Genomic DNA, 15,129 nt, shown 5'->3' on the forward strand with positions numbered 1-15,129 from the left:
TATATAAATAAAGATTTATTAATTGATTCAGTACATCGTACATCACAATCAATGAACATATAAGTTATAGTCATGTACATGAAGATGGTTCCGTAGTTTTGTTTTTACTTGCATCTCTAGATTTACAATGGCAGCATTCAGAATTCAGTACCAAAGACAAATGCAGACAACATACATAACAGCAAGCTTATTCAAGTCTAAGTTGTCTCTGAACTTTCTGACTTTCACATGAAAAAACAAACCCCAGATAGGGTTGATTGATTGTCTTGTAGCTGTTTACAGACAGGTGCTCAACTGAACACCGGAAGACTCGACCCGTGAGATATCTTCACCTTTGGCGAGATTTCTTCCCATTTTGGCGAGTCCTCTTCACTTTCCGGGGCGAGTCTGCTTCACATTCTGGCGAGTTTTTTCACTTTTTGGCGAGTCCTCTTCACTTTCCGGGGCGAGTCTGCTTCACATTCTGGCGAGTTTCTTCACTTTTTGGCGAGTCGTCAAGACAACTTGCCAAAAAGGGTAAACAGTTAAATTTTTTTGTATTGAGTTGTGCAAATACTGTAATTCTGCAAACTGTTAATCAAACAAACTTAAATCAATGAATCAATCAAGCAAGCAATAATGTTAACTCATGGCTTGGGGACTGGGGAGGTGCGCAGTTGCTGCGTGGTGTGGAGCGGCTGGAAGTTGAACCTTTCAATTCATCATATATTAAATCTATCATCAGTTAACTTGGAATTTGTTTAATAATATTAATCATGGTGAGGGGACGTTTTTGAATGGTGAGGTGTTTGTTTCATGCGATGCGCTGCTGAGCGGGCATTTCCTTGGAGTGAGAATGGTTGCCATTGCGATTCCAAAACTAAATGACAGTGTTTGAAATAATTCAAGTGAAGACAGTGTGCGGGATTCTTTTTTTCTCTACTTCTCAGTTCCAGTTATCCGACGCACCTGTCCATTGTAGGTGTGCAGAAGGACTTTTTCTTATAGTCAGTCAAAAGATAAAAACAGTTCTGTCCGTCCCGTCCTGTCTGTCTCTCTCTCGTCTCGTCTCTCGCTGACATCAATACAAAGTTGAAACCTGTTACAACGATGCGCCCTTATCCATAGGCTACACGTTTAGCCTAATGTCTCTCTCTCTCTCTCTCTCTCTCTCTCTCTCTCTCTAAATGACAACATAACTCTGATGTCGTATATTTCGTCTGACGGCCTGAGTCTGAGCAATGCACGATGCACCTAGCCTGGTTAATAAACCAGACTAATATCGCACGGAGGCAAATTATTATTTGGCCCAAAATGATTTATATATATTATAATCACACAATCAAAGACCGGATCGTTTGCAGCTGGGGTTATACCTCGCGCTGCGCAAGGGTCTTCACAATGAATACCGGAAGACTCGACCCGGCGAGATATCTTCACCTTTGGCAAGATTCCTTCCCCTTTTGGCGAGTCTTCTTCACTTTCCGGGGCGAGTCTCCTTCACATTCTGGCGAGTTTCTTCACTTTTTGGCGAGTCGTCAAGACAACTCTTCTTGTTACCGCTCAACTAGGGCTGGGCAATATATTGATCAGCCAATTGGGTTGGCCCAAGACCGCCCCTTTCACATACAGTAGGAACTAGGAAGCTTCACAGACTGAGAAGGAAAAAAAAGGCAGCTGAACGGAGCGAATCAGTTTGAATTCCAGGCTAATATCAAGTTATTTGATCAAAGATTTGATTTTGTTCAACCACTTTAACCCTGCCATGGCCTTATTTTGGGTCATTATAGGCCACATTTTTCTAACATTCTTCAAAAATAGTAGATCTACAAGTGTATAATGCATCGCATCATGAATATTTTCCAGGCATAATGTGACGTAAGGCAAGAAAGGGCAAGTTTATTTATTCAAAGTGCTTCCAAATAGCCTACTAGGGGACCAGCGACAGCGGTCCTGAGTTGAGCGTGCTATATGCTGTCAATAGTTTAAGAAGGACAGACGGGTGCAGCTAGAGCTGCAGACTCTCAGTGAACAGTCTTTGGAAACAGCCCCCCCTCAAAAGGTGACACGTTTCAGCTACTCAGGCCTTCTGCCTTCATCTGCGTTTTTGAAAATTCAAAATAAAGTGCTTTACATAAAACATTGAGAAACAGAGCAAACATGTAATTGAAAGAACCACAGCTTGGAGGCGCCAAAGGCTTAGTGGTTAAGGTTGTAAGGCACCAATGAAGCCTGTGTTCAATTCACCCTTTGTCAATTAAGTCCCGCCCATGGTTGTGCCCCTCTTCGCACCCATTGGTTGCTGTTTCGTGGTTGGACAAAAATCCTTACTCTCCATCCACTACCATTGAAATAACGTGTTTTTCAGTTGCTTCGTAATGATATTCTGTGCATTCAATTCTTATTTTAAACTTGCTGTCAGTAAAAAGGAACATCACAGGCGTAGCATGGTGACTGGCCACATCGTTTGTTTTGAGTTTTTTCAAAAAAATATGTTTTAGCAAATTCAACATAAACAAGGCGGAACCAGGGCGGAACAAGGAAGAAAGAGCCTGCTGGTTAGTCAGTCAGGGACCAATCAGAAGTCTGACAAAGGGTGAATTCCTGAGCCTGACGACCTTTGCTGCGTGTCGCTCCCCTTGCCCACCTTGCGATGTCAGGTGCTGTCAGGATAGGCCATGTAAAGTATTATGTAGCCGACAGTATTATAATATATCTCTCAACAGTCTGGAGAATTATGGGCAACTGCTTATCTTGATGAACAAACTCCCAATATTCGCATAAAAGTAGTAGATGAATCATGTCTGATTAGCATTATGTTTTTTGTTTTGTTTTTTGCAACATTTCAAAAGCTTGCGTAAAAGTCTTTTGACATTTATGGAAACATGGTTAGCGAGACCCATCTTAAGCCCACCACCCCACATTCAATCCTTTTCCTGATCTTTGCACCCTCATCCTCATGCATGAGTGTCCAGTGTCAACTCCCTAGCGGCTGTGGATGGCTCGATCTTGTCGAAGCAAAATCCTGGCCTTTGAAGCCAGGGCAGCTTTTCGGGTCATAGTGGTACAGTGGGTCAGGATGTCCTGAGATGTTGGTCTGGGAGGCACCCTTGGCACCACCGGCTCCACATCAGAACTATCAGAACAAGAGCATAGGTTGGGGAAGTAGGCAGGGCTGAGATCTCGACCGGTTCGTCCAACGTCACTCATCCTGGATATGGGCGTGCAGGTGTGTCTTGGACGGTTCTGATGGTGCTCCGTCAACGATCTGGGACGGCAGATAGGGCAGAGATCTACAGCGGTGCGTCCGCCGTCACTGTACGCACAAAATCCACTCTCTGGTGAGCTCATGGAAGAGTAAATGGAGAGCTCAGACTGTGTGCTGCTAATGTGGCTTTTGCAGCTGCCTGGGATGGAGATGGTGGAGAAAGTGGAGAAGTCAGACGCCATGCTCGTGCTACTTCTTCTTCTACTGTATGAGTGGAGTCGTGGGGTCCTATCTGACTCATGCATAGAATGAACGGAGGCATTGTGTGAGTTGTGTTTGTCATGAAGAGTCTGAGTAGATGAATAGAAGCCACTGTGGGATATCATGGGTGAATCAGTAGTTGCCAAGTTCAAGGTGGAACTGCAGGGTATCTTATTTTTCAGGTTGCTCAGGCATGCTCGTGGGTTGTTGTACGGCTGCAGGTACAGTGCGGGAACATAACCCGTTTTGCCTTTGTTTCTGAAACAGATAGTAAGTATTCAGTGGAAATTAGGTTTCAACCGATAACACAGTTTAACAGTATATATTTTAAGCACTTCAAGAATGACTTGAGACCTGTTTCACTGTGTAAGTCAATGGGGAGAGGATTTGGGGATATCAATTTTCTAATCAATGGAGCAACAATAAAGATATCTTGCCAACTTGTCAAGGCATCATGGCAAGGTAACTACAGTACGCCACGGAAATTGCTACCAAAGCGTCATTGTGCTTTCAGGAATGGAGCAGGAATTGTGGGGAGAGAGAGGGGAGTGGAACAGTAAAACAAAAACATGATTGATTGACACTGCACTGCGTCATTGGAGCTCTGGAAAAGTTGAGTTCAGGTCAACTTTGATTTGTAGTGCGTCACACCAATCACACCGTGACACACAGTGAGCATCAGTTTGTAGCTGCATATGGAAGGCTTGTTACTGGGGACACTTGCATACAGAAATGGCAATATTTGAGCCTGGTATACAATGCAATTTGTGGGCAAAGACAATTATAAAAGCTCAAACAAACAGTCTTAATTCCCTTTTGCTTTGTTTGTAATTCCATTAGTACCTGATGAGCCACCACCCATTGTCAGACTTCCTCAGCAGCTCCACCACAGAGCCTATGGTCAGGGACAACTCATCATGCTTTTTGGTGGAGTAGTTTCTAACAGCACAGTACAAGGCAGCTGTGGGGCATAACCAAATAAAGGGTTAAAAAATAGAACAACTGCATGTGTTATAATTGAAGAAAAAGAGAAATCATGCAAATCTCACATTTCTTTATCCTGGCATTTCTGTTGTATATGATCTGTATAGCATCACAGCCTCACTTGATTCACAACATGAGTTAAAAAATATCACACCTGTCTGAACACGTCTGAACCGCTCTTCTTCATCACCATCATCATCATCATCATCAACAACACTATCATCATCCTCTTCTTGACAGAGCTTCAAATAGGGAGCAGGAAACCAAGCCATGTGCTTGTCCTCATTCTCCACCAGCCACCAGCCTATCAAGGTATGACAAGTGACAAGTGACAAGATGAACAACAAAATGTTAAGTTAACATTTTACACTCTCACAGATAAAGTAATGAATTGACTCTGCCAGGCCAGACGCACAAAGGCCAGACGGCCGAAGAGATTGCCGATTATGTATTCGCTCCCGTCCCTCTGTATATCTGTCTATGTGTTGGCTATGTCTGTGAACAGCTAATCTTTGGCACTGTTGGACCGATCACTGTGAAACTTTGCATGCACCTCTGGTCCATATTTTTCTAATCGTACCTCATGGTACTACACCATTCCGATTCCGGCAAGCTGCACGCGTCTAAAACCAGTGAGAAATGACTGAGTTACAGTGTGGGGGTCCCCGGGGGTGCCCCGGAACATCCAGACCCCTAGGAATGTGCCCAGGGGGCCAACCCGGTTCCGGTGAGCCTTCCCGCGTCCGAAATGGTCGAGAAATGACAGAGTTACCGTGTTCAGCTTTTCGTGCTCGAACACAGGGACAGACATACGTACTGTACAAATACATGCACACATTGCTACGGAGCGTTTATTTACTGCTCATAAATAAGCTGAGATGGATACAACTACCGGTATTTATAGAGCTCCAATGACATAAGTCAATGATTCGCCTGTGCTATACCTTTTCAGTTATGCAGTGTGGCAATACTTTATCCTGGAAACCAGACAAATCTGCTACAGGAAAAGAATCCCTGGGGAGATTGGTCTGGTACTCCTCAGTTTCAATTACATTTCACCTCAGAGTTGTGGCTGACCAATCAGGACTTTAGCCATGCATTGCATGGATGTTATAGCTTGAATGAGTTTTTGAATGTGCTTTGAATGAGAATTAGTTTTTCTTCCATTTACGTAACAGAGCAGAAATTGTGTGGAGAGAGAAGGGCAGTTGAAATGGTGAAACAAAAACATAACTGACTGACGCATCACACCACTGGAACGCTATAGGCTACTTGTCTTTTGCACACTCCGGATTTTATTGTTTAAGACTGCACTGCACACTGCACAGTAGAATCGTTAGTGTTAATTATCCTTTTGTAGTGTATAAATGTACAACTAATTGGTTAAATTAACAGTCTGTATTTTACTGTGTGAGCACTTTTTTGATTGATTGATTGAAATATTTATTAACAGTTTGTAGAATTTACAGTACATTTTAAGCACAAACTCAATACAAAGACTGTCAACTGTGAGTGGACGACCCAATTAAGCATTACACTTGTTTACAACAGGGTCCACATTGTTCAATTCATCAAAACATTTAAAGACATACAGACATTTAGAGACATACAAATAGACATTTCTATGTAGCTAAAGTACAGAACAGGAATTCATCATATGGGAAGCAAAAAAGGGAAAAGATACAATATACAGTGAGGGAAAATGGGGGGGGGGGGGGGGGGGGGGGGGATTCAGATTTTACAGAGGCCAGTTTCGAAGGTCCACTCACCTCCAGGGTCTTTAATAAGCACATCAAGCTTCTGCTTCAAAGTGACTTTAAATGGAAGGTTCTTGGTGTCCTTGGTCTCATAGTCTCCCACACAGCTGTATGTCTCAGTGACGAAAGGGAATGTGACACTGCCTCTGCGAATGCCAGCCGTTACATCGGTTCCATCAGACAGGTCTTCTGACAGCAGAATCATGATGCTGTGGAGAAAAAAGATCAGTCAATTACATGAATCAACTAGATAAAGTGCTCGATCCTCGGAGCACATGCACGTCTCCGCCAGTTCAGGTAGGTTATTGTGGCCTCCTGGTGGTGCTATAATAGGCCAACATGAAAAGGGGGCCATTTCTTTTGATTGCCTTTGATGGCAATTCAAATTCAAATTCATGATTTGAGGCATTTTGTTCCAAAAATGTGTTTTGCAAACATCCACCTGCTGGTGGAGCTATAACAGGTCAATGTGAAAAGAGTGGGACTTATTTACGTAAATTGCACGCTGCTTCATGATTTATGGCATTTTGTCCCCCGGGACAGACAAAACAATTTGTGAATTAATAGATAGATACATTCCTGAAGAAGATCCTAAGGGATCGAAACGTTGAATCAAATAAACCAGTGGAGCTGAGTATTTCATACCAGTGTTGCAGACTCTATTTTTTCTCTTGTACTGCATTTTGTCTAGCACCTGGGCTAGAGTGGAGGTGCATGCTCTATTTCCTTTGTGAATTAATAGATAGCTCAAGAGCTGGTAAGTGGTCGTGTCAACAATGAAACTGGACTGATTGCTTGGACACTTACCTGTTCTTGATGAAGTCTGACTGCAGATCATGGTCTTTGGGCATGAAGAACTGTGTGAGCTCTGCACTCTCTGTCACGACTAGATCACACCCCATCAACTCAGTGAGGTAGAGTGAGAGGAACTTCATCCTGCTGACTGATCTGCTGGAACCTTTCTGCTGCAAGCTGGTCCTCATGGCCCTGGCTGAGGGCAGACAATCTGTGGATTACAGACGTACGTCTGTATGTCTGTAATCCACGTAACTCGAGAACCGTTCGCCCCACCAATTTAAAATTTGACACGCGCGTTCCACCCCACCACGGTTGTCCAGAACGGCCCAAGAAGGCCTCTGCCCGGGCTCTGGACAGGGCCCCTGCCCAGTGTCCATATATGGAGCTGGCCTGTAGATTCCATATTTGGGCATGCCTGACAAAGAACTCCATATATGGGCATAAAAGGGGACACAGCTGACAGCACTGCATAGACTCCATATTTGGGCATGCCTGACAAAAAAACTCTGTATGTGGAGCTGGCCTGTTCTGATATCATGTATACTCCATATTTGTGCATGTCTAACAAAGAACTCCATAGCATAAAAGGGACACAGACATAATATCTGGGTGGGGCACGCATTTCCAACTTGCATCGTTCCATGTAGGCCAGTGCCCAACGGGCACCGCTGTAGAGGCTCCAACAGGCACCGAGTTATAATAATAATCAGTGGGGGAGGAGGTGCTCAGATTTATTGTAGGATAAGTGAAAGTAGCAATACCACGATTTGGAAATACTCTTACAACAAGTATAATAATAATAATATTGGCATAAAATATACCTGTATATGTGTTATGTACAGTACCACGGTTTCAAACAACGCATTTCCATAGAATTGGCTGCCACGTGACGTACTTTCTGAAAGCCAGATGTTGGAGGGTCTAGCCACTTACTGTAAAGCTGCACTATATGTATCTTTCCTATTTTACCCCGGATTTGAACCCGGTTTCCAGTGCTGATGCTGAAAGTTTTACCATTGAGGTAACAATGTTGACCATCAGGTCAACATTCGTGTAGGATCCTGTCTATACAGTAGGTGAGAGTGAGACATGACCTTATTTGGCACAATCTAAATGTCTCAATAGATGAGCAGAGAGACAAAATACAACCACCCCAATTGTATAGGCCTAAGTTATAATGTACTGTATAACATACTCTACGTCTACCATACAGATTTAACAAAATTACATTCATTCATTAAAATAAAGTGAAAAAGATAGTGCCGCTTTAAGCCCTAGTTCAATATTAGTTAAAATAGCAGATCTACAAGACGTTTTGCTATTTTCTATTGCTTTTTTTCTGTCTACATTTCTATAGTAGTATACTGATATTTACAAAAAAACTTGACTTCTAGAGACATCTCAGGATTGATATAGGCGTGGACTACTTACTTCTAAATTTAGGGATCCCCCTTTTGTTTCCTTGGATAGAGTCCACAAAGACTAAGCTTCGTTTTAGCTGCCTCTGTCAAGAAAATAAATATATCCATATAAGGCTATTAAAAGGTCACAGCATTCAAACACATTAACAGGCCGGAGGCTACTCTGAATGTTATAGATACTTACATGAAATTTCTTAAAATCCTGGAACAATCTGTAGATAATCATTTCCCCCTCTTTGGACCATATCACAGATACCATGAACATCTACAGGGGTAACAGTAAACTATTAATATTAATAAAATTAGAAAGCAATGCAACACAACAGGAGAGAGTGAGAGAGAGAGAGAGAGAGAGAGAGAGAATAGGATACACCATCCTACCTTTAGTTTCGGTGCATCCCGTTGCACTACACCAATGATGCGAGCTTGGACCACACGACGCGGCGCGTCAACCATGGCTTTGCTCATACCTCCGTTCTCTCAATGAAAGACTGTCCTCTGCTCCAGCTCACAAGTGACTAATAGTAGGGAGGCTACTGTAAATATAGGCCAGGGCCACTGGAGAGGCGGAGTCGGTCCTCTTGTTGGCCAAATGCATGCCCTTTCAGGCGTGGACCACAGATGCTGTTAATTTACAAGCGGTTTGGAAATACCCTCATTTTAGGAGCTGTTACTTATAGTAGTATACTAGTAGTATACTAGTATATTCTTATGAAATAGACTATGTTTTGTTTCATGCAACTCAAAAACAAAATATAAAATGCAATACAAAGTAATTGTCAAAGAATGTGTAGCCTAGAGTCAGAGAGACTCTACAAACCTTTCTTAATTTAGACAGCAGGTAGTACCATAGTACATAAAAGATCTCAAACAACAGGTGGTATAGCTGGGGTGTTTTTTCAGAAAAAGCATCTAGGCAGTTATGCCTGAACTTCAAAATAATAGTAAAAAAAAACTAACAGATACAATTGGCTGCCTACACACTTTGCAAAGCAAATCTATGCACATCCTCACCCTTCTCAACATAAACCCCAAAATGAAACTTTGTTGCACATGCAGTCACTTCACACATGCTGTCGTCTGCCTGCAATATCCCTTATCATGGACTGGTGTGGAGAGGTGTGTGTGCGTGTGTGTGTGTGTGTGTGTGTGTGCGTGCGTGTGTGTGTGTGTGTGTGTGTGTGTGAGACCGTGCGTGCGTGCGTGCGTGTGTACAGTACACACGTGAGCACGTGCAAAGGGGGCATCCAGGTGTTTCTTCAAAGTGGCGGTGTAGAGAGTATAAGAGAAAGAGGGGTTATCCCAAGCATCCATCTGAAGGCATGGGGGCGTGCAGTCTCTGTCTGAAGTAATGCCAGGATTTTATCACACACACACACACACACACACACACACACACACACACACACACACACACACACACACACACACAGAACAATTGAGGGTAGAATAATGCTCAGGATTTTAGTGCATGTACACACAGTTCATTGTGCTGTATAGTAGGTCAGAACTGTCAAGCTAATGTGAGGGCCTATAGCTGATTTCAACACCTGAATGTAATATTTTAGTTCAGATGTGGCTTCTCAGACAGAACTCAAGGATAACGGCTGGGCCCTGCATATTTGGCATTTATTGATGCAAAGGAGCAGGAAGAGGCAAACATGCTACGGTATGTCACACATTCACACACGTGACTAAACCTTGAGGCATGCAGGCACGTGCTGTGACGTGCACACATAGGAGCCAACCAATTCCCAGGCATCTGCCCGACTGTCTTCATACAGAAAGGACCCTTATACAGTCAGTTCAAACATTTAAAACTATCTTGCCAAACCACTGTTGGTTTGATTTTAGCATTAGTTAATACATTACAGCTTATTGTGTTAAACCCTATTGTTGTTGAGGTGGGAGAGGGTTCCATGCAAATCCTGGGAGATTACGATAACATCCATTGCATGCCACCCTCTCCCAACTGTCTGTCAAAGTTTCTGTGTTTTGTCGTTTTTTTTTATATTTAACTTTTAAAACATTCCAAGCATGCATTAGTTTTGCACAAAAAACACTTCGGCCATAGCCACTTGCCCAAATGTGCCCAAATGTGATGACCTCATCACATTTGTGATGACGGCTATATGGTTGTTTTTAGCCCAAGGAGTGTTTTTGTGCAAAACTTGGAATGGATTCAGAAATATTCAAACTCCCTAGTTTGACATGTCACATGCTACTTAAAGCATATGGAATTTGAGATACCCAACTGCTTACTGCTTACAATGCACAGTACACTATTGTGGTACTTTTAGTTTACTTTCCACTTTGTTATTTCTATACATCTGTTATTTCTATACACTTTAGTTACTTGTTACTTTGCAGATTTTATTAATACTAAACCTAGGCCTACACCCAATCTACACTGTGACTTGTTATGAACTTGTAGACTTGCTATTTGACACGCACGCACGCACGCACGCACGCACGCACGCACGCACACACACACACACACACACACACACACACACACACACACACACACACACACAGCACCAAGCAGGGGAGTAACTGATGACAATTATGAGAATGATCAACCGGAACAAAGTCTACACACTCACATACAACAGTCAGAGATATAGAAAATCAAAGAGTACACTGATGGGAGCCTGGGACCTTCACTGCATTTCTACTATTTATACTACAATCATTTTGGCTTGCAGCGACCCCACATTGTTTCTTCAGGAACAATATTTTCTAGTTATAAAGGCTGACCACATCTGACCACTTAACACGGCAAGTGGTCAGATGGGTGGGCCACGAACACTCATATTGATTGATCCCTGATCCAGAAAAGGTTGGGGAACCACTGCTATTTATTTCCGTGGAGGTAATGGCAAAAGCTTTTCCAACCATAATACTAATTGCGCTCAGGCCAGGGAGAAGTTGTAGAGAAAGGCGTGGTAGAGACTTCTGAGAACTACAGTAGATTACATACAGTAGAAGGAAATTGTGATGGGCCTTTCCATTTCCAAGAAGGACGTGTTTTCTCAAGAGGATATAACATATTATCAGGGAAATGGGTGCACCACCTGTGTATTTATTGTCATCATACTGCAGGCCTTTATGGTCATGCATTGATGGCATTCGAATCTGCTACTGCTAGTATGGTTAGGTGTGGCTACAAACGTGAATATTATGGATGATGATGATACATATTCTTATCTGTATAAAAAGCTAGTAGTACATAGTACAAATTTACAATTTACAATTTAGGCATTTAGCAGACGCTCTTAATCCAGAGCGACTTACATTTAAGCAAGAACAAAAGCATGGGAATACATCACATAAAAACATTTATCATGAAATATGCGTAAGCTAAGAAAGTAACAGTGGAATATCTATATAATTAAACTATACATACACTATACATATAAACTATACATATTTACTACTATGCTATACATACAGTATGTACTATGGCGTGCTATGACTATATACAATACAATTATAGTGCTGTCTACATAACATGCTATAAGTCTGTGTCAAATGCTATCTAAGCCAACAGAAATGCTATCTAAGGGGTTAGGGTAAGTGCTATGGGCCATGATGGAGTCTGAAAAGGTGGGTTTTCAGGCTACGGCGGAAGATTGGGAGTGAAATAAAACTTGGTTGGCATTTTTGTAGGCCTATGTTTGTAGACTGCCGTCCTAACAGCCCCATAGAATTATATTATTATTATTATTATTATTATTATTATTATTATTATTATGAACAATGAAGGAAAGACATTATAAGAAATGTCTTAATATCTCTCAAAATTATGACTTAGTATTTAAAAAAGAATGAGAAACTTACTTAAATGGCTTAGAATCTCAAAGGTTTTAACTTTTATCGTCTTATAAGTCTTGCCTTGGCTCCATGCAGGAAGTAATTACGTGGCACCTCAATGATGGCACCTCAATGATACAGAAATGATTAGTGTTACTGTTATGTCACAGGGTGATCTGTGGAAATGAGGATGTATATCAGCTACATGCAGACAGCGATTCACTGACAAACCTTTCTTAGAAAGGCATGCTTACATCCCCCTGCACCCTCCTAACCTAGTCCCCCAGGGACTTTTCTACCTGTACAGTAAATATCTTGGCTCTGTCATCTCTGCTCACAATCTATCTTATCACTGCTTTCTCTCCCCCTCTGCCACTCATGTGGAAGAACGTATTGCTGCATCTGGCTGACATCTCACAGTGGATGTCTTCTCACTGCCTCAAGCTGAACCCGAGCTTCTCTTCTTCCTCCAGTCCCAGGTAATTAAGTCCTGCCATGGACCTGCCCCATGCAGGACCTAACTATTTTCATAGACAACTTCCTGGTGACTTCAGTTCCAAACTTCCAACGGCTAAGAACCTTGGTGTTGTCCTGGACAGTCAGCTCTCATTCAGCTCACATTACAGCGGTCAATCCTGTAGGTTTACACTATAACATTCGAAGGATCAGACCCTTCCTCACCCAGCCCAGCTCCTTATCCAGACTTCAGTCATGTCAAACCCTGAACGCTGTAACTTGCTCCTTACTGGCCTCCCAGCATGTGCTCCAAATGATCCAGAACGCTTGGTCTTCAACCAGATAAACTGTTATACATATAGTTACTGCCCACACAGAGTACAAAACACTGATGTTGGGCTGCAAAGCACCAAAGGCATGACCCCCATATCTTCAAAGCCTGATCCAACCATTCAACGCCCTCCCCCCACTCACTCAGCTAAGACATTGAGATAAATAATTATTTCAGTTTTATACAAAACATGCATTTTGAATGTTCATTTTGATAGCCTGTCTGGCTAATTCTGTGGTATGCTAAACTGTAATATGCTAAGTGTCTGCATTTGTGCATCACAGTGCGTAAACATGTAAAACATGTATACAGTACCTGTATACCCCATCCCCATAATGATGATGGGGATGTTAGGGAGCTAGCTAGATCTTTCCTCTTCCTCGATTTGAGGAGACGCAAGGTCCCTTTAGCCAGGGAGCCACAGCCCCACTTCCTTGGGTTCAAAAGGAAACCAAGTGGGAAACTGGACACTCGCTCCCCAGGCTTCGGAGTCTCATCGGATTGGCCGGATTTGAACGACCTCTGCGTCCAAGCCGGTGTCTCTGAGGACATAATAACTGACCCTCTCACCTCTGTTAGAGCAACAGTGACCTACAGCGGACACACCCACCTGTTGACACCTAAGGGTGCCCGGCGGATCCTGTTGGATATGTTCCAACATCGGCAACAACAACACTGGACTGGACTCAAAGTCCAGGAAACTGGCTTGCCTTCCCCATGCTTTTACAGTAAAAGCCAGGCTACAGATCCTTCCCACCAAACTCAACTTTTCTCTCTGGTTTCCCTCCACCCATGCACCTCATTGCTTGCATCACACCACAGGGCTCGTTACAGAAACCATGTCACACATTCTGAATGGCTGTTATGCCTATAAAGGGCTTTACATTCTGCTGTCACGCCATGACAGAATAGTTGATCTCATAACAAAGGACATATCTAAACATTTTGCACTGTCTGTGAGAATGTACAAACATTCCTGTGTCAAACCTTCCATGTTTCAACTCTGTACTGAAAATACTGACATTTTTGCACATCTCTCTGCTAACACACCAGATGTTGTGGTCAATGAAGAGAACAGATCAGTTGTCATTCTCAAAATGGCCTGCACCTTTGATTCTAGCTTAGAGGAAGCCTTTATGACCAAAGTCATTAAGTACCAGCCGCTCCTCCAGACCATCATTGAACTAGGCTATAGGTGCAATCCACTTGTGTTTATCTTCGGCAGCCTAGGAAGGACACGTACACTACACAGTTTGGTTGTAAGAGGCTTCCAACAACTTGGGATGCCAAACGGATTGTGAAATTCTGTGCAATCTCTTCCACTATCGGTAGCTGCCAAATATGGTGAAGACGCTGTTACTTGTACCCCTGAAGGGTGTGTGGGTATTTGTCCGGGATTTGCTGATTGCACTCTGTACAGCACCATGTAAATATTTGTGTCCTTGTATTGTATCTCTTATGTGGACTTGTGTGTGTGTGTGTGTTGGGTGGTGCAGAATGTTGTAATATCAAAGTAAATATGGCTAGATCAATGTAACCTCATACAACATCTTCACATTTTATGAGATACTCAATTTGAATTTAGCACGTTATCCAGTTAGCTGGTGTCATCTCCACTTCCTGCTTTTTCAAATTAATGTAATTTATTCTCCAAACCACTTGATGGCGCCAAAGTGCTTCCAGTCCTACCTTGGCATGTGCCAAAACTGACCCACTAGGCCTGGTCCTCCCTTTTTGTGTAATGATCTTTGCCATGCCTTAACTTACAATAAAGGCTTTTTTCACCTCACTGGAACAGAGTGCCTTGGATCCTCTTCTTTATTTTCACTGACCCACTAGGCATTGACAGCCTTCTTTTTCTACATCGCCTATATTTGGCCATTAACTGGTCGTCCAAAAGGGGCTAACTAAACTATTAAATCATGCTATTATTATTGAATTATTGTGCTTCAACGTTGTTATCTTCTCATCTATTGGGGTCATCAGTTACAAACACAAGTCAGATGTTTTGTGGCACCACCATCAATTGTTTGGGGAAGAAATAATTTAAATATTGATGCAGGGACATACCTGCTTTGAACATTCTATTTCAGAATGTCTAGTCAAATAAAAATAACA

At 42.6% G+C, this 15,129-nt stretch overlaps 1 protein-coding gene across 3 annotated transcripts; it reads right to left on the minus strand.

The window, feature by feature from the left end:
* Positions 1-1,853: 1,853 nt before the first annotated feature.
* Positions 1,854-8,916, minus strand: noxo1b (NADPH oxidase organizer 1b). Of its 3 annotated transcripts, none has more exons than XM_083788116.1 (8): positions 8,790-8,916; positions 8,593-8,673; positions 8,419-8,491; positions 6,997-7,180; positions 6,202-6,398; positions 4,587-4,736; positions 4,292-4,409; positions 1,854-3,706 (listed from the first exon to the last, which is right to left on the minus strand). In XM_083788116.1, the coding sequence occupies exons 1-8, from the start codon at positions 8,874-8,876 to the stop codon at positions 2,965-2,967; spliced, it is 1,632 nt and encodes a 543-aa protein (XP_083644242.1). In that variant the 5' UTR covers positions 8,877-8,916; the 3' UTR covers positions 1,854-2,964. The 3 variants fall into 3 exon arrangements, with proteins under 3 accessions (XP_083644242.1, XP_083644241.1, XP_083644243.1); XM_083788115.1 differs by having other exon boundaries at positions 6,997-7,195; XM_083788117.1 differs by having other exon boundaries at positions 3,464-3,479; positions 6,997-7,195.
* Between the last annotated feature and the right edge of the window lie 6,213 nt (positions 8,917-15,129).

The sequence above is a fragment of the Protomyctophum parallelum genome (genome assembly GCF_964188405.1).
Source record: "Protomyctophum parallelum genome assembly, chromosome: 17".
NCBI lineage: Eukaryota > Metazoa > Chordata > Actinopteri > Myctophiformes > Myctophidae > Protomyctophum > Protomyctophum parallelum.

What these genes read in the sequence shown, in the direction of transcription:
- noxo1b (XM_083788115.1), bottom strand. Translation starts at nt 8,876, where the DNA reads ATGAGCAAAGCCATGGTTGACGCGCCGCGTCGTGTGGTCCAAGCTCGC. An exon ending in AGGATTTTAAGAAATTTCAT is followed by an intron (nt 8,492 to 8,592) that starts GTAAGTATCTAT and finishes TTTTCTTGACAG; the next exon opens with AGGCAGCTAAAACGAAGCTT. An exon ending in GCTTATTAAAGACCCTGGAG is followed by an intron (nt 4,737 to 6,201) that starts GTGAGTGGACCT and finishes ATACCTTGATAG; the next exon opens with GCTGGTGGCTGGTGGAGAAT.